Here is a 22,626-nt window from a genome sequence, read left to right as displayed (position 1 = left end):
ATTGCAGACCCAGAAGATATAGTGTGTGGGTGATGGGCAGATGGAACCAGGTGGGGGAAGAGGTGAACCTGTGTGGATATGAAGATATAAGGAAGGGGCACAGGGAGTGCAGATTGCCTGAAATTGAAAAATTCAATGTTCATACCCTTGGGTTGTAAATTACCCAGACAAAATGTCGGGGGGGGGGGGGGGGGGGGAAGGGATGTGGGTGAGAACGGACATCTGGGAAATGGAGAAAATTCCCTCTTGCTCCATTCTTTCCTCCCCCCATGCGACTCTGTTTTCCTTTTTTCCTCTCTCCTTGTCTGCCTCTACTTATCACCCAACAGCCACTGTCTCCCAACTTCATCCTACCCTCTCCCACTGGCTCCACCTGCCCATTATCCTTCTCACATGGTTCCATCTATTGCCTGCCAACCCTTATTTGCCAGTCCCTCTTTATACCGGCTATTTCCCCTCTGCACTCGGTCCTGACTTTAACACTATCTTTTCGCAGATGTGCTCGACCTATTGAGTTCTTCCAGCAATTTTTTTTTGCTCCAGTTGAGAATAGTTTTGGACAGTTAAAGAAGTCTTTCTACGTCAGTCCTCATATACTCATTGAGCACACTGCATATTATTCCAGCTATAGGAATAAAGTCCCCCTCAATTGCTTTCACTTAATGAAATATCAAGCTGAATTACACCAGCATTTTGTGTCTATATTTGGTGTAAACCAGTATCTGCAGTTCCTTCCTACACGAGTGAATAAATAGGACAGGGAAAAATAATGAGAAAAGAGTTTGAGATATTTTGCTTCATGTCTGTACCTTGCCGAATAATCATTCTTCCTTTATTTGTCTCCTCAAAGGGGATAAATGAATGGGGGGGAAAGTAGGGGGGGGGGAGATAGTACAGTGCTCCTCTTCTCCAAGAATGTTTTGTTCATTTCTGTACAATGGGGTGATTCTAATGAATAATCATGCTTGCAGCTACACCACGAAGTATAAGTGCCAATGGATTTATTTTTGAAGTGGAGATGGTCTGTAAGCATATCTTCACTGCAAATTGCTTGATTTCCCAATGGGATCTCCCAGTGAGCATCGCTTTTGGCAGAAAATGAGACATCAGACTACAGAGGTAGACCAGAGAGGATTTTGTACATTCCCACACCATGCCTAGGTAGTAAATGGAAGGATTTGAGCTTGGGTACAAAAATAAAGCATATGGTTAAAGGAAAAGTGATAAGAGTCGCTGCACAGTATTCCTCACTCAGCTCTGACAATATTTCTTTTCTTCACCTCAACAGGATGACACTAATGCACAGGTACAATTAATGACTGATCAATACCTTGAGCAAATTTGCTTTGGATCCTTCACTACTATCCATAAGACCAGAATGAAGGGCTAATGAATTTTATTTTTTAAATTAAAGCCATTTCATGCTCTGTCCCGACCATAACTGTCATCAGCCTGGCAACTCCTTTTCTCTTGAATCTTCTGAATGAGATTTCATAACCAAATGAGAATGTTATTTGAAATATGGTGTGCCTTTTTCAATCTCTTTCTTTCATTAATTTTTTTTTCACCACAGAATTTATGCTTCGAGTCACAGGATACAGGCGAGGAACTAAACGATTACTTTGCATTTGTATTCACCAAGGAGAAGGACATGAAGGGTTGTAACATCAGTGAGATGTATACTAATATCTTAGGACAATTTAAGATCAAGAAGGAGGTGGTATTGGGTTTCTTGAAAAGCAATAAGGTGGATAAATCCCCAGGGATTTATCCCAGGTCATTGAGAAGAGCAAGAGAGGAGATTGCAGGGGCCTTGACAAAGATCTTTCTATTCTCTCTGGCCACGAGCAAAGAAGTCCCAAACTACTCTCCAGGAGCCAATGTTGTTCCTTTGTTTAAGAAGGAAAATAGAGATAATCCAGAAAATTATAGGGCAGTGAGCCTTATTTCTGTGGTAGGGAAACTACTGTGGATTTTTTGGGATAGGATTTACTCAGATTTGGAGGAGAATGAGATAATTAGGGGCAGTCAGATTGACTTTGTCCACGGCAGGTTATATCTTACTATCTTGATTGAGTTTTTTGAGGTGGTGACAAAGGTGATTGATGAAGGTAGGGCAGTGGATGTTGTCTACATGGATTTTAGCAAGGTATTTGATAAAGTTCCTTATGATTCAGTTCCTGTTAAAGTTCCTGCTGATCCAGCTGATTAAAATACATGGGATTCACGGTGACTTGGTGGTTTGGATACAGAACTAGCTTTCCCACAGATGATAGAGGGTAGTGGTGGAAGGGTGTTATTCTGGCTGCAGATTCTGGTGGAAGGGTGTTATTCTGACTCATGGTGTTCTGCAGAGATCTGTGCTGGGACCTCTGTCATTTGTGAATTGATGTACACAGGGATCTTGGGGGTCCAAGTCCATAGTACCCTGAAAATGACATCACAACTAGATAGAGTGGTGAAGAAACTGCATGGTATGCTTATCTTCTTCAGTCATGGCATTGCGTATAAGAATCAGGAAGTTATGCTGCAGCTTTATAGGATTTTGGTTAGGCCGTATTTGGAACATTGTGGGCAATTCTGGTCGCATCATCACAGGAAGGATGTGAAGGCTTTGGAGAATGTGCAGAATAGGTTTGCCAGAATGCTGCCTGGATTCAAAGGTATTAGCTATAAGGCGAGATTGAATTATTCTCTCGGGAGCATTGGAGTTTGAAGGGAGACATGATAGAAGTATATAAAATGATAAGAGCCAAAGATGGGGTAGACTTAGTTTCACCTGCAGCCCAGCACATCTCCTATGTTTCCTATGCTTCTGATTCCTATGCCACTGCCCAGGAGTCAGTGAATGGAGTCGGCCACTCCATGAGGTGGACGGGTATGTACGATGGTCTGGGAGTCATGTGCAATGACGGGCACTCCAGAGGTCGGGCTCTCGGCCTAATCAGGCCTCAATGTAGAGGGCACAAGACAAATAATTAGAATTCAGCAATTATAACCTGGCTTGCATTCCAATATTTAATTTTCAACCATACAAAGAGTTTCTACATTTTTTTTTTTAATCCGTTTGAATACATGTAGAATCCTTTAGTTTAATCTATCAAGAATACCTTTATCTGAATGTTGAAAAAATGTTTACATTGAATAAGTAAATTTGCCTGACACATTTAAGCTTTGCATTCTAAAGCTGGCTAAATATTTTAATAAAATCTACTTCAATATTTGAAACTTCATATAGGTTTCGTATTTTAAAGGTTCCCTCAAGTGGCAGGGTTAGAATTTGGATTTGATCCAAGTGCAGAGCCAGGACATAGAATTGTTATGGACTCAGTGAAGGTACAGGGACAATACTTGGACAAAAACAGAACATACTTACTTGCAATCAAGGAATACCTAGCTAAGGTAAGTTGCAATGTATAATTTATTTTTATGATTATTTTATTTACTTTAAAAACACAGAAAACTGTCTAAAAGCTATTAGGTGCGTCAATTTGTTAGTAAAACAATGAACAGAAATGATAATTTGTGCTAATAGCTTACAAATGCACAACTGTCATCAATAAGTCATACGTGGATAGGACAGGTTTGGAGGGATATGGGTCAAACCCGGGCAGGTGGGACATATAGCTGGGACAAGTGTGGACAGGTTGGGCCGAAGGGCCTATTTCTATGCTGTACAGTGCATTCAGAAAGTATTCAGACCCCTTCACTTTTTCCACATTTTGTTACGTTACAGCCTTACTTTAAAATGGATTAAATTCATTTTTTTTTATCATCAATCTACACACAATACCCCATAATAAAAAGGCAAAAACAGGTGTTTAGAAATTTTTGCAAAGTAATTAAAAAGAAATGACTGAAATATCACATTTACATAAGTATTCAGTCCCTTTACTCAGTACTTTGTTAAGGCACCTTTGGCAGCGATTACAGCCGCAAGTCTTCTTGAGTATGACGCTTCAAGCTTGGCACACCTGTATTTGGGTAATTTCTCCCATTCTTCTCTGCAGATCCTCTCAAGCTCTGTCAGGTTGGATGGGAAGCGTCGATGCACAGCTATTTTCAGGTCCCTCCAGAGATGTTCGATCGGGCCACTCAAGGACATTCACAGACTTGTCACGAAGCCACTCCTGCGTTGTCCTGTTAGAAGGCGAACCTCTGCCCCAGTCTGAGGTCCAGAACGCTCTGGAGCAGGTTTTCATCAAGGGTCTCTCTGTCCTTTACTCGGTTCATCTTTCCCTCGATCCTGACTAGTCTCCCAGTTCCTGCCGCTGAAAAACATCCCCACAGCATGACGTTGCCACCACCATGCTTCACCGTAGGTATGGTATTAGCCAGGTGATGAGACGTGACGCTTGGCATTCAGGCCAAAGAGTTCAATCTTGGTTTCATCAGATCAGAGAATCTTGTTTCTCATGGTCTGAGAGTCCTTTAGGTGCCTTTCGGCAAACTCCAAGCAGGCTGTCATGTGCCTTTTACTGAGGAGTGGCATCCATCTGGCCACTCTACCATAAAGGCCTGATTGGTGGAGTGCTGCAGATATAGTTGTCCTTCTGGAAGATTCTCCCATCTTCACAGAGGAACTCTGGACCTCTGTCAGAGTGACCATCGGGTTCTTGGTCACCTCCCTGACCAAGGCCCTTCTCCCCTGATTGCTCAGTTTGGCCAGGCGGCCAGCTCTATGAAGAGTCCTGGTGGTTCCAAGGTTCTTCCATTTAAGAATGACAGAGGCCGATGTGCTATTCGGGACCTGCAATGCTGCAGAAATTGTTTTATACCCTTCCCCAGATCTGTGTCTCAACATAATCTTGTCTCGGAGGTCTATAGGCAATTCCTTCGTCTACATGGCTTGGTTTTTACTTTGACATGCACTGTCAACTGTGGGACCTTATATAGGCAGCAGTGTGCCTTTCCAAATCATGTCCAATCAATTTAATTTACCACTGGTGGACAATCAAGTTGTAGAAACATCTCAAGGATAATCAATGGAAACAGGATGAACCTAAGCTCAATTTTGAGTGTCTTGAGTGATAATAATAGTTTGCAAATATACTGTAGATAAAGTATCCAATCCTGTGGCATTGGCATTCCTAAGCTTAATTAGCACAGAAGAGCTAGTTAACAAAATATAAGGTAGACACAAAATGCTGGAGTAACTCAGCGGGTCAGGCATCATCTCTGGAGAGAAGGAATGGGTGACGTTTTGGGTCGAGACAATTATACTTTTTCTTTAGATGATGAGGTTATTTTGTTAAAGGGTACATGGAATAACATGATGATGTACAGCAATATATGTTCATGACCTTTTAAACAGGGTTCTAGATACAACTCTAGTGCCGGTGCAGGATTCCCAAAAAGTGATTCTGCAAGTCGAATCGGGAGTAAAGAAAGCAAACTCAATGCTAGCATTTATTTCAAGAGGGCTTATTTTTCCAAAATCAGAGATGTAGTGTTGAGGCTTTATAATGCCTCATTTGGAATATTGTGGGCAATTTTGGGCACCATATCTGAGGATGTGCTGGCTCTGGAGAGGGTCCAGAGGAGGTTTGCAAGAATGATCCCAGGAATTAGTAGGTTAATCTATGATGAGCGCTTGTCAGCACTGGGCCTGTACTCTCTGGAGTTTAGAAGAATGAGGGGGGACCTCATTTAAAGATACAAAATAGTAAAAGGCTTGGATAGAATGGATGAGGAGAGGATGTTTCCACTAGTGGGAGAGTCTCGGACTAGAGGTCATCGCCTCAGAATTAAAGGATGTTCTTTTAGGAAGGAGATGAGAAGAAATTATATCAGTCAGAGGGTGGTGAATCTGTGGAATTTTTTTGCTACAGAAGGTTGTGGATATTTTTAAGGCAGAGATTGCTAGATTCTTGATTAGTATAGGTGTCAGAGGTTATGGGGAGAAGGCAGGAGAATGGGGTTAGGAGGGAGAGATAGATCAGCCAAGGTCCTATTCCTTATGACCTTTGTCCAACCGACTACCTATCAAAAACCTCTCATCTGTGTTCACTGATTCCCTGCCACTTCTATCCTGTTCCTCCTCTCCTCTAGCTTTCTTCCCTCGCACCAATCAGTCTGAAGAAGGGTCGTGACCCAAACCGTTACTATCCATGTTCTTCAGGGATGATGCCTGTCCACTGAATTACTCCAATACTTTGTGTCTTTCTTTTTGGAACATCCAGTGTTCCTATCATCGGTTGGTATGCTATCCACGCAGAATGTGAGGTGCTGTTCTTCCAGTTCGCATATGTCCAGAGTGTGGGTCAAAGATAGAAAAATCGATATGGGAATGGGAAGATGACTTAAAATGGAAACTAACCAGGAGGTCTAGCAGGCCTTGGTGGACAGAACGCATGTGTTCAACAAAATGATTACCTAGTCTACACTTGGTCTGGCTGATGTAAAGGTGGTGATATTAGCAACACAGAATGCAGCAGACAAGTTTGGAAGAGGTGCATTTTAACCTCAACCTCACTTGGAAGGGCTGCTAAGAACCCTGGATCAAGATGAGAGAGGAAGTGTGGGGACAAGGCTTCATTTGACCATTTGAAATTGATAATCAAAAATCCCTGAGATGCACCTTGTCCATTTTCTAATTAGAAATTTGGTGGATTTGATTTTTCACTCGACTGGCTTCTTAGTTTCAAGCAGGTGAGATCATAATAATATTTAATAGGAGTTTATAGTTTTTGTGATACTCTGCTTCAGTATGAACTTTGGATAGAGAAATTCGCTGCATTAGTGTATTTTAAACTCATGACAAGCTGAGCAGATTGTAGTGAGTGCTTCTCTCAACCATTTTCAAGATGAACATTAAGAAATATGAGAAAACTCAGTACCTTGCCTGCAACAACCTTTGAGGATTGGTTTGACTGATGCCTCTGCCACTGAGCTCAATAAATATCCACTGCTTCACTTCATTCTGGCCATTGATGATGAATTATTATATCTATTTCAGTTTAAACCACCTCCCAGCCTTTAGTTTATAGGTTCAAAAAAAGAAACATAAGGGTTTCTCAACGATAGGCAGGGATTGGAATGGCTGATCGTCACTTTTTTAATCAACATAATTTTTCAATTCTGTCCTTAATGCCATAGGATTTTTGAGTGCAGAAGAAAACTATTCATTTCCTCGAGGCTGCCCTGGCTTTTGGTTCCAATGATCTAAAACTAATATTTTTTTTCTCCATAACTTTGTATCTCTCTCCCTTTCAAATATTGACATATTTTGCTTATAAGGTGCTGAGCTTCTTAGTTCTTAGAACTGTACAGCACAAAAACAGGCTCTTCACTCACAATGTCTGCTGAACATGATGCCAAGACATTCTCCTATTCACCTGCACATAATTCATATTCCTCCATTCCTTGCATATGCCTTTCCACAACTCTCTTAAATCCCGCAATCGTATCTGCCTCAATCACTAGCCCCAGCAGTGCCATCCAGGCACTCATCACCCTATGTGTAAATAACTTGCCCTGCACATCTCCCTTAAACTTTGCCCCTTTCCCTTAAATGCTATGCCCTCTCGTATTTGATTTTTCCATCCGGGGAAAAATGTTCTGACTGTCTACCCTATCTCTGCCTCTCATAATTCTATATACTTCTATCAGGTCTCACAGCAACCTTGGCGTTCCTGAGAAAACAATCCAAGTCTGTCCAACCTCTCCCTGATCCGGGCATCATTCTAGTAAATCTCCTCTGTGCCCTTTACAAAGCCTCCACATCATTCTTGTAATGGGATGACCAGATCTGTATACAATATTCCAAATGCGGCTTAACCAAAGTCCTATAAAGCTGCACCATGACTTCCTGACTCCATGTCCTGACTTGTGAAGGCAAGCATAACATATGCCATGTTTACCACTTTATTACTTGTGTTGCCACTTTAGGGAGTTATGAACTTGATCACGTTAGCAAGGCACAACCTGCCATGTATAAAGCTATGCTGAATGTTAACTTATTCTCTTCTAAATAGGAGTACATCCTATCCCAAAGAATCTCCGATAGCTCTCCCCCACTGATGTGAGGCTCACCTGCCTATAATTCTCTTGATTCCTTTATATAAGGAGGTGGCCAAAACTAATGGCACTTGCACAAATTTATTGTTACTTCTTTGTTAAATCCAAAATGCGATTCTCATACATTTTGTGAACAAAATATTTCACCCCAGTTCTTTTTTAGTCTTTGGCGTCTTCCTGGTGTGTATATACGTACATGATTTACTATTGTTTTCTTCTGCCAAAATGTATTACATCCCATTTCTGCACATTACGTAGCTTGTACCGTCAATCTTTGTCTTAATTAAATCTAATGCCTTTTACTTTCACGCCTCCCAAACCTACCTAATTCATGAGAATTTTCAAGATTATGCTCGTAATGTCCAAATAAAAAAAATGTTTATACCAAAACTAAAAGCTGGCAAAGAATAACCCCACTTCCTACACTTCCCTAATTCAACAGACATCGCCTGACCTATTGTTTTTTTGGTCTCTGTTAACTATTTTTTCATTAATGTCTTGTTGTTGCAGGATATACTATGTTTGTTCTGGGAAACATCTCACACAGCTCTTCAGTTATATGTTGTTAACTCTCAATTTCATGATGAATCAAATACTATGTAAATAATGTGTAGGAAAGAACTGCAGATGCTTGTTTAAATCGAAGGTAGACACAAAATGTTGGAGTAATTCAGCGGAATCTGAAGAAGGGTCTCGACCAGAAACATCACCCATTCCTTCTCTCCAGAGATGCTCCCTGTCCTACTATGTAAATAATTTCAGGCATGAATGTGAGATAATTGCTTATACATCATTGCTTTTCCTTTGAAAAGCTGAACAAGGTAGAAAATTATCAGTGGTTACCTGTGTAGGCATGTGATATGGTAACATGCACATAACAGCCCACTTTCAAATTCTAGTTATTTTACAGTTAGTTGATCTAAATGTCAGAAGCAGTGTACAGTTACAATGCATAGCTGTAATTAAATCAGGCATATAGCATGTTATCAAGAGGAATTTATATGCTGGTATCCATGAGATCTGAGCTCCTAACTATAGAAGAACATCGCATCATGTTTTCTGTCTTCCACTAATTTTGAATATGTTCTGGTTAAAAATAAACTTGCGATAAAAACTTTGTGATGAATCAAGAACATCCACTTAAATGTGTGTTTTTGAGCTGGATATAGAGAAAGTGAGGTGCATCCCAGGATTGGAGAGGTGTAGACACAGGTAGACACAAAATGTTGGAGTCACTCAGCAGGTCAGGCAGCATCTCTGGAGAGAAGGAATGGGTGACTTTTCAGGTCGAGTCTTTGGAGAGGTGTGGCAGGAGTTGCAAATCTGGTTGATCCAGGTTGTCAAAGTTTCTTTTATATGAAAAAAAGACTTACTCACATTTTTCCTTTTAAAAGAGAGGGTGCATACAAATGTTTGCGTACACTGTGACTAACAATACCCAGAATTGACTTGTTCAGGCTCTCTTAAACTGTCTTTATTAAGTTCTTAGGTAGTATTAATATATTGTCTTTCAGTCTACTTGTTAGTGGCAGTTGCAGTTAATTCGATAACTAGAACTGATTACCAGATAATTAAGACACAAGAAATTGTACATTCTGATTTTCAAAAAAAGACAAGAAGTTCTGGAGTAACTCCACGTATCTACATCTCTGGAGAACATGGGCAGGCAACATTTTGGGCCAGGATCCTTCGTCAGACTGATTGTAGTAGGGGTGACGAAGCTGGAAGAGAGATGAGGGTGGAAAAAGGCCTGGCAAGTGATAAATGGGTAGACACAAAATGCTGGCATCTGCAGTTCTTCCCTACACAAGTGACAGGTGGGTACAGGTGAGAAGGGCTTTAATTAGCAGGTGGGTAGACAAAGGCCAGAGATAGACAGAAGACGGAAGGAGAAAAGAGGTGAAAACTGTGAAGTCAGAGGAAGGGATATAGATGGAAGGGGACAATGAAGGGGAATGGGTTGTTGATGGTTAGTTGGCAAATCTCCATGTTCTCCCGAGATGCAGCCTGACCCACTGAGTTACTCTAGCACTTTGTGTCTTTACCAGATAATTAATATCAGGCATGGGCTGGATGGGCATTTGGAGTATCAGCAAGCAGAAATACAGTATGTTAAGCAAATAGACAGAGTCAGTAGCACAAAGTCCAGTCCATGGAGTCCACAGATTACCTAACTCTAGAATGTGTGGGGTGGGGTATTTGGGGTATGGTGAGTAGGAGGAAGGAGATCTTGGAAATACAGGAATTGGAATCAGCTGGGAAATCCTGACCTTCATGATTTGGCACTTGAGCAACAATAGACATTGCTGCACTGCGTCCATGAGCTTGAGATTTTTATGGATTGAAATTCAGGATATGAGAGGCAATTCTGAGAGGCAGAGAGGGAGTTGTTGACTCCCTGACAGACAAAATAGTAGCCAAGTGGTTCAAGAGAGCCTTAGGACATCTTGTCTTAGGATTTCTAACCAGTATTCAGTGCTGCAAAATGCTGAGGGAGAGGGTTCTCAAAGGGATTATAGTCATAGTCAAGGCCATAGCAGGATGGATGACTCAGTAGTATAGGGAGGAAGGAGAAGAATTATATTTAGATATTAATGCAACATGGCTTTAAAAGATTCTGTTTAAATAATCAGATACAATCAGTTCAAACTCAAATACAATAGATAGAGTAAAGGAAATGATACAGAGTACAGAATATAATTCTCAGCGTTGTAGTGCATCAGTTCCTTGGACAAAGTCCAATGTCCTCAGTGGGATAGAAGTGAATCGAAGTTGCCACACTGAGCGGCAGACTGGTTTGCGAAGCAAAACGTGCTGTTGAGCCAAAACTAAAGAGGCCGACGTCAGGCAACGCCGTGGTAGTAGGAGACTCCATTGTGAGAGGTACGGACAGGGGTTTCTGCGGCAACAGGCGGGATTCGAGGATGGTGTGCCAGGATCCAGGGTGTCACGGATAGAGCGCAGAAAATCCTCAAGGGCGAAGGTGAACAGCCGGAAGTGGTAGTGCATGTCGGCACAAATGATGTCAGAAAGAAGGGGATGGATGTTTTGGGGTAAGGGGGAATTGTACAAAAGGGGCGGATTGCACCTTAACAGGTGGGGGACCAGCATTCTGGCGGGCAGGTTTGCCACTGCTACACGGGTGGTTTTAAACTAAATAGGGTTGGGGGGGGGGGGTGTCAAATGGGATAGTCAAGGATGGAGTTAATGGGAAAGAGAGTAAAGGGTAGTTAATGACCCCAGAATTAACAGGAAAGAAAGCTCACAAAGGGATAGGAGAGTATGGCCGTGTAATAGGGAGCGATGTGAAAGGTGAAATAAGTAAGGAATTAAAAGTATTGTATATGAATGTGCAAAGTATAAGAAGTAAAGTAGATGTGCTTGAGCTCAGTTAGAGATTGGTAGATATGACATTGTGGGGATTACAGAGACGTGGCTGCAGGAGGATCAGGCCTGGGAACTTAATATTCAGGGTTATACATCCTATAGAAAGGACAGGCAGGTGGGCAGAGGTGGTGGGGTAGCTCTGCTGGTGAGGGACGAAATTCACCCCCTTGTCATAGGGACTGACGAGGTAGAGTCACTGTGGATACAGTTGAGAAATTGTAAAGGTAAGAAGACACTAATTGGGGTTGTCTACAGACCCCCAAATAGTAGCCCGGATGTAGGGTGTAAGTTGCAGCAAGAGTTAAAACTGGCATGTAACAAAGGTAATGCCACTGTGGTGATGGGGGATTTCAATATGCAGGTAGACTGGGAAAATCAGGTTGGTTCTGGACCCTAAGAAAGAGAGTTTGTAGAGTGCCTCCGAGATGAATTCTTAGAGCAGCTTATAATGGAGCCTACCAGAGAAAAGGCAATTCTGGATTTAGTGTTGTCCAATGAACCAGATTTGATGAGAACTGGAGGTAAAGTAACCGCTTGGAGGTAGTGATCATAATATGATTAGTTTTAATCTGCAATTTGAGAAGGAGAAGGTTAAATCGGAAGTGTCAGTGTTGCAGTTGAACAAAGGGGACTATGAAGGCATGAGAAAGGAGCTGGCCAAGGTCGACTGGAAAGGGATCCTAGCAGGAATGACGGTGGAACACCAATGGCAGGAATTTCTGGGCATAATCCGGAAGAAAGGATCATTTCATTCCAACGAGGAAGAAAGATTCTAAGGGGAGTAGGAGGCAACCGTAGCTGACAAGGGAAGTTAGGGATGGAATCAAACTAATAGAAAAGATGTATAACACAATAAAGAATAGTGGGAAGCCAGAGGATTGGGAAACTTTCATAGGACAACAGAAGGTAACAAAACGGGCAATACGGGCTGAAAAGATGAAGTACGAGGGGAAGCTGGCCAAGAATATAAAGAAGGACAGTAAAAGAGTTGAACAGGTACTTCGGATCTGTCTTCACTAAGGAAGCCACAAACAATCTCCCAGAGGTACTAGAGGTCAGAGGATCTAGGGGGGTAGAGGAACTGAAAGAAATTTGCATTAGGCGAGAAATAGTATTGGGTAGACTAATGGGACTGAAGGTTGATAAATCCCCTGGGCCTGATGGTCTGCATCCCAGTGTACTCAGGGAGGCGGGTCTAGAAATAGTGGATGCATTGGTGATCATTTTCCAATGTTCAATAGATTCAGGATCAGTTCCTGTGGATTGGAGGATAGCTAATGTTATCCCACTTTTCAAGAAAGGAGCGAGAGAGAAAACGGGGAATTACAGACCAGTTAGCCTGACATCGGTGGTGGGGAAGATGCTGGAGTCAATTATTAAAGAGGTAATAACGGTGCATTTGGATAGTAAAAGGATAAGTCCAAGTCAGCATGGATTTATGAAAGGGAAATCATGCTTGACTAATCTTCTGGAATTTTTTGAGGATGTGACAAGTAAAATGGATGAAGGGGAGCCGGTGGATGTAGTGTATCTAGACTTTCAGAAAGCCTTTGATAAGGTCCCACACGGGAGATTGGTGAGCAAAATTAGAGCACATGGTATTGGGGGTAGCTTGTTGACATGGATAGAAAATTGGTTGGCAGACAGGAAGCAAAGAGTAGGAGTAAACGGGTCCTTTTCAGAATGGCTGGCAGTGCCGAGTGGAGTGCCGCAAGGCTCGGTGTTGGGGCCGCAACTGTTTACCATAGAAATTAATGATTTGGAAGAGGGAATTAGAAGCAACACTAGCAAGTTTGTGCATGACACAAAGCTGGGTGGCAGTGTAAACTGAAAAGGATGTTAGAAGGTTGCAGGGTGACCTGGACAGGTTGAGTGAGTGGGCAGATGCGTGGCAGATGCAGTAGAATATACCTAAATGTGAGGTTATGCTTTGGCGGCAAAAACAAGGAGGCAGATTATTATCTCAATGGAGGAAATGCAGCGAGACCTGGGTGTACTTGTACACCAGTCACTGAAAATTGGCGTGCAGGTATAGCAGGCAGTGAAGAAAGCTAATGCCATGTTGGCCTTCATAACGAGAGGATTTCAGTATAGGAGTAAAGAGGTTCTTCTGCAGTTGTATAGGGCACAAGGTATTGGGGGTAGGGTGTTGACATGGATAGAAAATTGGTTGGCAGACAGGAAGCAAAGAGCAGGAGTAAACGTGTCCTTTTCAGAATGGCAGGCAGTGCCGTGTAGAGTGTCCACATACCACATCTGGAGTATTGTGTACAGTTTTGGTCTCCTAATTTGAGGAAGGACATCCTTGTAATTGAGGCAGTGCTGCGTAGGTTCACGAGATTGATCCCTGGGATGGCAGGACTGTCATATGTGGAAAGATTGAAAAGACTAGGCTTGTATTCACTGGAGTTTAGGATGAGAGGAAAAATGTTCCCAATGTTGGGCGAGTCCAGAACCAGGGGCCACAGTCTTAGAATAAAGGGGAGGCCATTTAAAACTGAGGTGAGAAGGAACTTTTTCACCCAGAGAGTTGTGAATTTGTGGAATTCTCTGCCACATAGGGCAGTGGAGGGCAAATCACTGGATGGATTTAAGAGAGAGTTAGATAGAGCTCTAGGGACTAGTGGAATCAAGGGATATGGGGAGAAGACAGGCAAGGGGTATTGATTGTGGACAATCGGCCACGATCACAATGAATGGCGGTGCTGGCTCGAATGGCCTCCTCCTGCACCTATTTTCTATGTTTCTATGGTAGAGTAAATAGGAAGAACTATTCTCCCATAACAGGGTTGCCAGAGATCAGGTGGCATAAATTTAAAGTAAATGGTAGAGGAATAGAGGGATCTTGATGTGCAAGAGCAAAGTTTCAGTGCTGGTAGATAATGTGGTTAAGAAGGCATATGGAATACTGGCTTTCAATATTCCGCCATTGAACATAAGAGCAGGGAAGATATGCCCCAACTTTCTAAAACATTGGTCAGGCATCAGTTGGAGAACTGAATGCAGTTCTGATCACCACATTATAGGAAGGATGTGATAGTCTGGAGAGGGTGCTGAGGGAATTCATCAGGATGCTGCCTGGAATGGAGCTGAGATTGTGAAGATGGGACATACTTGAGCTTTGTTAAATTATGAGGTTGTATAGATAGGGTACAGTGCAAGAAACCTTTCCCCATGTCAAAAGCAGATAAAACTAGAGGACATAGATTTAGGATAAAGGGATGAGTTCCCCTCCCCCCTCCCTAACCCCAGATCGACATGAATGTGACATGTTGAATGGCATATTTTCATGCTTTATGACTTTAGGATAAGGATTGTCTTTTCTGGGTTCTGGAAGTTACTACCAGATAAAAGGAGGTAGAGATGGAAATGCACATTGAAGAGCCATTACGTAAATTACTATAGATTTAATGATGGAAAGTGGGATCAGCATAGACTGACTATCCTCCTGTATTGTAAATTTTCAATGCTGTATTATCTTATTTCCCACCTTCTCTCCTGTTTGTTTTCCCTTTAATTGTAGAGGTATCTTATTCTGTGGATTTGGAGGTTTTCATATTGTTTTCCATTCTGCGATTCCAATTTTTTATGGTTATACATGAGTGTTCCCAGGAAGAAAATATACATCTGTTCTGCCCCTTCTTCCCAAAATACAAGGATATGTATTCCATTTCTGATGACAGGTATTATCGTTGGGCAGTTATGACTGAACAGTTTGTAAACATGACAGCTTATTCAATGAAAACAGGATATTTCCACTCTATCCATTACTAACCTACCAACCTCCTCAGTAAAGTGTTCGGAGGACTCATCGGAGGCCATTGGAGAGTGATACTCAGTTCAATTTCTGCCAGAACCACTGAATACCAGACTGCATAACAGCTCTAATTTAGACATAGCATAAGTAGTGAGCTGCAAACATCTATTGGCCATGGTGATGAAAACGTTTTGAATTGTTGGCTGCATACTGCTGGTAATAAAGCTTGTTAAAATATTGGGGTCCGAGAGCGATCTGTAATATTGGGGAAAGGATTGTAACATATACAGTCTTCGTGTTAAGTAAATGTTTTAATTTCTCAATTTGGTGGATGTCTTGTGTGGTCCTTTTGTTGACTGATAGTTAAATATCAGGAAGATTAAATTATATTGAGCACAACCAGCCCACCACCAGTTTAGTTTAATGGAACACCATTTCATCCAGACATCTATATACTAAAACTCTCGTTTGTTATCTTGTTTGTGACTGAACTTCAGCCAAAACGGTACACGATAGCGCGACAATTTTAGGCCCACCTTACTCACCATTGTCACTTTAGTGATAATGCAAGTAGTTTTATTGAAATCGGTCTTATATTTTTTAAGTTATTCATATTTTAAAGTTTAAAAGGAGGGGAGGGGAAGGAGGGAGGGGGCAGTGGGGGAGAAGGGAACGGGGAGGGGGGGTTGAGGAGAGAGGGGAGTGGGGGAGGACAGGGTGCTGCACCAATGCAGGAGAGGTTTGGGCCCAACGGGTCAACTTGGTCTAGTTAGATATATTATTTAAGATTTGAAAGACTAATGTTCATCTCATACATGTATCTTGAATGACAATTTTGGGCTTCATTCTTTCAATCTATAATGAATATGGTTGCCTCTTAGAGAATTTAACCTCTGTTTTATGACTGAAAATTGGACATATCACCATTGAATTCATAGCCACCATTCTTGCACCAGAACATAATAACAGAATATAAGAAATTATAGATGCTAGATTAAGAAGTGTCCACTGTATCACACTCCCTCCCCTCCCTCCCTCCCTCCCTTCTCCATGTTCCAGTAGGGAGTCTTCAGGTGACGGGCCGAGTTGCCTCATGCCCTCCCTCCCTCAGTGGAGAATACCTGTGTATTCGCTCCTCAGATACTGCTTGACCAACTGAGTTCCTCCAGCACTTTGTTTTTTTCCTTAAAACAAAATAATATCTTGCTAACCTCTAGGATTTGCAGAAGTTTGTATACCATAATAATGACTTTGGTGTACTAAAAACACATTGCATTGAGTGATCTAAATTATTATGGAGGAGTTATCTGGCAGGAAGTGTGATGATAATATTCTTAACTGAATGTTCTTCGAAGGATACTGCAGCAACTCCCAATTCCAATATTAGCTGGTCGAGTGATTACTCACTCCAGTTTAAGCAAAGTAGTGAGTCTAATGAGAGTAAACATTTTTGTTTGGTGACAGGGGATCGAGCAACGCAAATAGTCTGCCATGGCTTTCAAGCCTTCTAGTGTCTGTAGCTTGGAGAAATATTAGCTGTTTAAATATTTGTAACAGTTGTGGGAACATTGAAACAATTCATTAGAAGAAGGAAGATGTAAAAACAAGGAATGGCAATATATTGGTTTACATAAACAGACATAAAGAGCTGGAGTAACTCAGCGGGTCAGGCAGCATTTCTGGAGAGCATGGATAGGTGATGTTTCGGGTCAGGACCCTTTTTCAGGCTGATTGTGGTGGAGGAGGGAGAGGGTAGAAAGCTGGAAGTGAGGAAGGGCAGGACAAAGTCTGGCAAGTAACAGGTGGATACAGGTAAGGGAGTATTTTGATAGACGATAATTGGACAAAGGCCAGAAATGAAAAGATTGGTGTGAGACAAAAGGATTGAAGAGTTGTGAATTGTTAAGTTAGAGGAAGGAATGTAGGTGGAAGGGGAGAAATATGTGTGAGTCCAGGAGGAATACAGAGGAGAGGGTGGGTGGGGGAAAGAAAGGGAGCAGCTCTCTTTTTCACCCCTTTCTCCACCTGGACTTACACCACCCTCCCCTTCCACCCACATTCCTTCCTTTATCAGAAAAGGGAGGACGGTTGCTGTGGGCCTGATATTGCTTTGAAATTCTATTTTGTTGGCAGTGTCAAATAAAATCTGGTCCTGCATGGCTGGAGCTTTATTAATTCACAATCTTGTTTCCTTGGCTCCAAGAATTTTACATATTGTAGCACTCACACTTGCATTAAAAAAATTATATTTTGTTTACCGAAATCATACTTTTGGTTCCTCTCAATTATTTTTAAGTAAATGGACATCAAAATCAGAACATATATGGATTCCAATATTCTCTGCTCAATTTCTGGGAAATTGTATCTGCTTTTATTTTTTAAATGTCTAAAAATAATGTGTTCTAATTGGCAGTATCATGTAATATTACATTATATGATAGCAGTTTCCAGTTTTCAACCAGTGATACTATAGTTTTCCAAAACGAGTAGTATCATTGCTTTTCTAATTTAAAAAAAAAATTACTGCGGAACCTTTTAGAAATTAATTGCTATAGGCTTTGCATAACTGCTGGCAATAGTTTTCCCATGAAGACAATATATTTTGTTTTTACAGGGGAAAGATGGATATGTGATGTTCCGTAATTGTCAGTGGTTGGTTGATACAGAAACGGCTCCCAGTCTTTCCACTGTTGTCGTCAACCACTTTGAATCCGTAAAAATTGTTCAAGGACTTAAAAAATGTAAATCTGGACATCGGATGGGTTTAATCAAAGTCTCACACTCTGCATCCATAACAGGTACTTTATTTTCCTTTGTTAAAACTTGTCGAATTGTTCCATGCCCGTGTCCTTGGCTTTTGACAGATCAACAATGATTTTGTTTGAAGTCCCAATGCTGGGAAATTCAGCTGTAGATGGAACCCAAGGCATGGTGTGTTACTGAATAGGACACGTTTTACTGAAAAGGACATGATGTGTTACTGAATAGGATATGTTTGTAAAAATCCCTTTTTAAGGCACTCCACCACCCCCTTCTTCATCTCAAACTGCACAGGCATATTTGCATACCCTGTACTGATCTCACTATTCTCCAGGTCAATATTGTAGATGGATACCGATTCAAAGTGCTCCTTTAGTACCTCATTTCCATACTTTGATCCCAAGCATTAAATCCCTCCTTTATCCTTCAGTGGTCTTACCTTCTCCCTAGTTACCCTCATGTTTTTAATGTATAAAAAGATGGGATTTTCTTTAATCTGATTTGCCAATGACATTTCATGGCCCGTTTGGCCCTTCTAATTGCCTGTTTTTGAATTATTTCCTGTTTGCTCTATATTCCTCAATAGCCCTGTTTGATTTCATCTTCCTTTTTCTGTTTGACCAAGTTTTCTACCTGCCTGATCTTCCAAGGTTCCCTTAACTTGCCATCCTTATCCCTCTCCTTACTAGCATTATAGAATACTTGGGGTGCAATTCTGTTTAGCAATAAAGAGGAGAATGCTATTTTTTCCCCCAAAAGGTAGTGGGATTTTGTTTATGGGTATATTACAAGAAAAAGTGGGAAATGTTTGTTTTTCATTCCCCAAAATATTGTTTTTATTATTTCTTAGATTTTGAAAAGAAAGCTGATGACAAAATTGTGGTTGCGCCTGTCCCTGATGTAGAAGGAAGAATATATCATGTAACTGAAGAAATGAAACAACACCTCAGGCATCTACGTTCTGATCGAGAAATAGGTCAAAGGACATTTCCCTTAGATATTTGTGATGCAAATAACTCTTTTGGTTGTGAATTAAAATAGTACAAACAACTTAATCTTTGTATTTTCAGTATTCATTTTACTTGTTATTCCTATGTATAATCTTTGTAATAAAAGAAAACCTTTACTTTATGGATATGAGTAAATGTCATTTCACAGCACTGATTTTGTAACTGAACAAAAATTCTTACCAATTGATGCAAAATCAGCTGAAAAATGTCTTAGTAAAATAAAAGTTTATTATTGATCCATAGTTCTCATTTGTCTCGTCAATCTAAATATAATATATTTTTTCTATTCCATGAAAATATGAACATTTCTGAACTTTATCAAGAGCTCATTATTTCTGAGCATTATATCTTTGCACCTTTATTATTTGCTATATTATTGAATTGCCGATAATGCTAGACAATACAAGGAGGCAACACAAAACTGATTATAGGGTTATTTATAAGAAAAGTGCATAGTTTTTCATTAAATCTGATGACATAACTCAGGATGTCATGAACATACTTCCACATATCTGGTCTCATTGAAATGGCAGATGAGATTTATTTGCCAAAATATGGATCTAGCCCAATTTATTTTACAAAATAAATGGTTTAGTCGTTAGAGACAGCAAATGGGGAAAAGGTATCCAAATCAGTAATGTCCTTAGTGAAAATAAGGAAAATCCAAACAATAAGCAAACCAGACTGGAATATTAGACAAAAAGATCAGTAATGTAAAACCTATAAATATAAAACAAAAATTTAGGAAGTGCTTAATATCATTTTTGTTCAAAATTCCATTTAAAATAAAATGAAAATTTATGCATGGGTAAATCTTGGTTAATCAGACTCCATTTCATAAATAAAAATAGCAAACTACGCATTCTCTTCTGAAGAAGGGCCAGGTGCTGACTCCTACTCCTATTTTTCCACAATATAGGTAGTCCCACTTGATACATATTACAAATGTCCAGTCCTAAATCCACTTGGTAAGGTAAAACTAGTGAAGAATCAGAGCGGCACAACTTAGAATGCGTTTTAAAAGATTATTGAAACTGTAGCACGACCACAAATTCCACGCAAAATAGAACAAATAATGTGAAAGATGTTCAAAGAAACCACTAAAGAATTAAACAATATAAGAAATGTTATAAGCTATAATAAAGTACCATGTACTAGTGCATCTTTTAAACCACCAATCTTACACAGGTTTTAATTCTCAACCAACTTAACTTAAAACTCCATGAAGTGCATTTGACTCTAACTCTGATTCTGAACACACCTCACTAGTTTCTTTGCCCAGATTCAGCACCTTTGACAACTGAATGATACAAACCTCTCCCTTTGTGATTGTCCCATCTGTATGCAATTTATTCCATGTAAGAGCATCCACCATAACCCAATTAAGTCTCATCGATTTTCACAGAAAGATTGTTTTAACAAAGCATTGAATCTATCACCACCAAGTAGTTACTACAGCAAGTGAAACAGTAGACAAATAATGTAAATTTCATCCTCCGATGAATCTTGCTAGTCTTTCCCTTTCAGCTTTTTTTCCACTTGCAGCTTGCTCCCCGCCCCCCACTCCCTCCCACCACAATCAGTCTGAATAACGGTTCCAACCCGAAACATCTATCCATGTTCTCCAGATGATGCTGCATGACCTGCTGTTACTCAGGCACTTTGCGTCTTTTTTTCACAAAATCAGCTCTTACCTAATTTGTGAATCTGTCTTCAGAAGGTTGTATTCAACATGGGCTGAGCTGGTTGCCAAGCTCTTTGTAGGTAGACCACCTACAAAGAGCTTTGGCAACCAGCTCAGCCCATGTTTCCATGCTTACTGGCTACTAACACCATCAAAATGGTTTAAATTTCGTAAATGTTTTTGTTATTCACAAACATTCAGTAGCAGGGAGAATGAAATGGGCGAAGAAATGGCAAATGGAGTTTACTCCTAGCAAGTGTGAGGTCTTGCACTTTGGGAGGTTGAATATAAGGGAAAAGTATACTGTTAATGGCAAAACCCTAAGCAACATAGATGCATAAAGGGATCTTGGGATCCAGGTCCATCGTTCCCTGAAAGTGACAACACCAGTAGGTGGAGTGGTAAAGGTGTATGGTATGCTTGCCTTCTTCAGTTGTGGTATTGAGTGTGAGGATTAGGAAGTCATGTTGCGGCTTTATAGGACTTTGGTTAGGCCACATTTAGAATATTGTACGCAGTTTAGACTTTACATTAGAGATACAGTGTGGAAACAGGCCCTTTGGTGCACCATCTACGCCGACCAGCATTCACCTTGTACACTAGCACTATCCTACACACTAGGGATCATTTATAATTTTACCAAAGCCAATTAACCTACAAACCTGTACGTCTTTGGAGTGTGGGAGGAAACCGGAGCATCTGGAGAAACCCCAAGCGGTCACAGGAAGAATGTATAAACCACACCGACAGCACCCGTAGTCGGGATCGAACCCAGGTCTCTGGTGCTGTAAATCAGCAACTCTACCACTGTGCTGCTCTTGGTCTGGTCACCCCATTATAGAATGATGTGAAGGATTTGGAGAGGGTGAAGAGGAAGTTTACCAGAATGTTGCCTGGGTTGGAGGTTGTTAGCTGTAAGGAGAATTTGGACAAACTTTGATTGCTTTCTCTGGAATGTTGGATTTGAGGGGAGACCTGATAGAAGTATACACAAATATGGGAGACATAGACTGGGTATCTTTTTCCTAGGGTGGGAATGTCAAAGTCCACAAGAGATAGTTTTAAGGTGAGAAGCAAATATTTAAAGATGTGTGGGGCACGTTTTTTTTTTACACACAGAGAGTCGGGGGCGTCCGGAATGCAATGCATTGTAGCTTATGGGGTTGACTTTTTGCTGGTGTTTCTGAGAGGTAGAAAAACAGGGAGAGGAGATCAACTGACAGGAGGGTGACAAAAGGAGAGAAATAAAAGACAAAAAAGAAAGAGACTAAAATGGAAGGGAAAGAAATCAAGAGCAAGAGACAAATGGGGGAATGGTGCAATGTTGAAACTATTATGGAGATATAGCTGTGCAAAGCATCCAAGGGGTATTTAACATTTATGCAAAACAGACAATAAGGGATGGGAAATGGTGGTTTTTGTATAAATGTCAAAGCAATAATGAGGGTGGACATTGGCTTGGAAAATCATGATGTGAAATCTGGAGTTAAGAAACACATGACGGAAAATGTTAATTATTGGCTGAAAATGAGGAGACCTGATAGAAGTATATAAAATTATGAAAGGCATAGATAGGGTAGACAGTCAAAACTCTTTTCCCAGGCAGATCCTATAGAGACATTCAAGTGGCTTTTAGATAGACTCATGGATTTGCAAGGAATGGAGGGAGATGGCTTCACTTCCAACAGCTCTTTAAATACAGGAACAAATTTATTGCAATAATTCAGAAAAAGGAACTGGCAAATATCCCATCAACACTCACTATTAGAATGTTTTTGGATCTGATTCCTTTATTAACTATGTCACAAGAATTTTTTTAACTTGTGAATATTTGGAACATTAACTGTAAGCAAATGCACAAAGGATGTCTCCACGATGGAAATGCAAATTTAATTACTGCAAAGGATATGTTTATGTCCATTAGGAAATAACTCCACAATAGAACTATCCAGATTGCTCTTTCAGACAGCATATCATCATATCATATCGTATATATACAGCCGGAAACA

General features: G+C 40.7%; 1 protein-coding gene across 1 annotated transcript in view; it reads left to right on the top strand.

Annotated features, from left to right (window-relative positions):
* LOC144599408 (mannosylglucosyl-3-phosphoglycerate phosphatase-like) overlaps positions 1–19,127 on the top strand; it is a 36,241-nt gene extending 17,114 nt beyond the window's left edge. The window contains exons 6-8 of the mRNA XM_078410257.1: positions 3,255–3,402; positions 17,778–17,961; positions 18,774–19,127. Of these exons, the coding sequence (XP_078266383.1) occupies positions 3,255–3,402; positions 17,778–17,961; positions 18,774–18,964 (523 nt within the window). The 3' untranslated portion in view covers positions 18,965–19,127. The remainder of the gene's footprint in view (positions 1–3,254; positions 3,403–17,777; positions 17,962–18,773) is intronic.
* The last annotated feature ends 3,499 nt before the right edge of the window (positions 19,128–22,626 follow it).

This window comes from Rhinoraja longicauda, chromosome 1 (assembly GCF_053455715.1).
Source record: "Rhinoraja longicauda isolate Sanriku21f chromosome 1, sRhiLon1.1, whole genome shotgun sequence".
NCBI lineage: Eukaryota > Metazoa > Chordata > Chondrichthyes > Rajiformes > Arhynchobatidae > Rhinoraja > Rhinoraja longicauda.
Note: the sequence above shows the minus strand (reverse complement) of the source record. Positions and strands in the feature narration are given on the sequence as shown.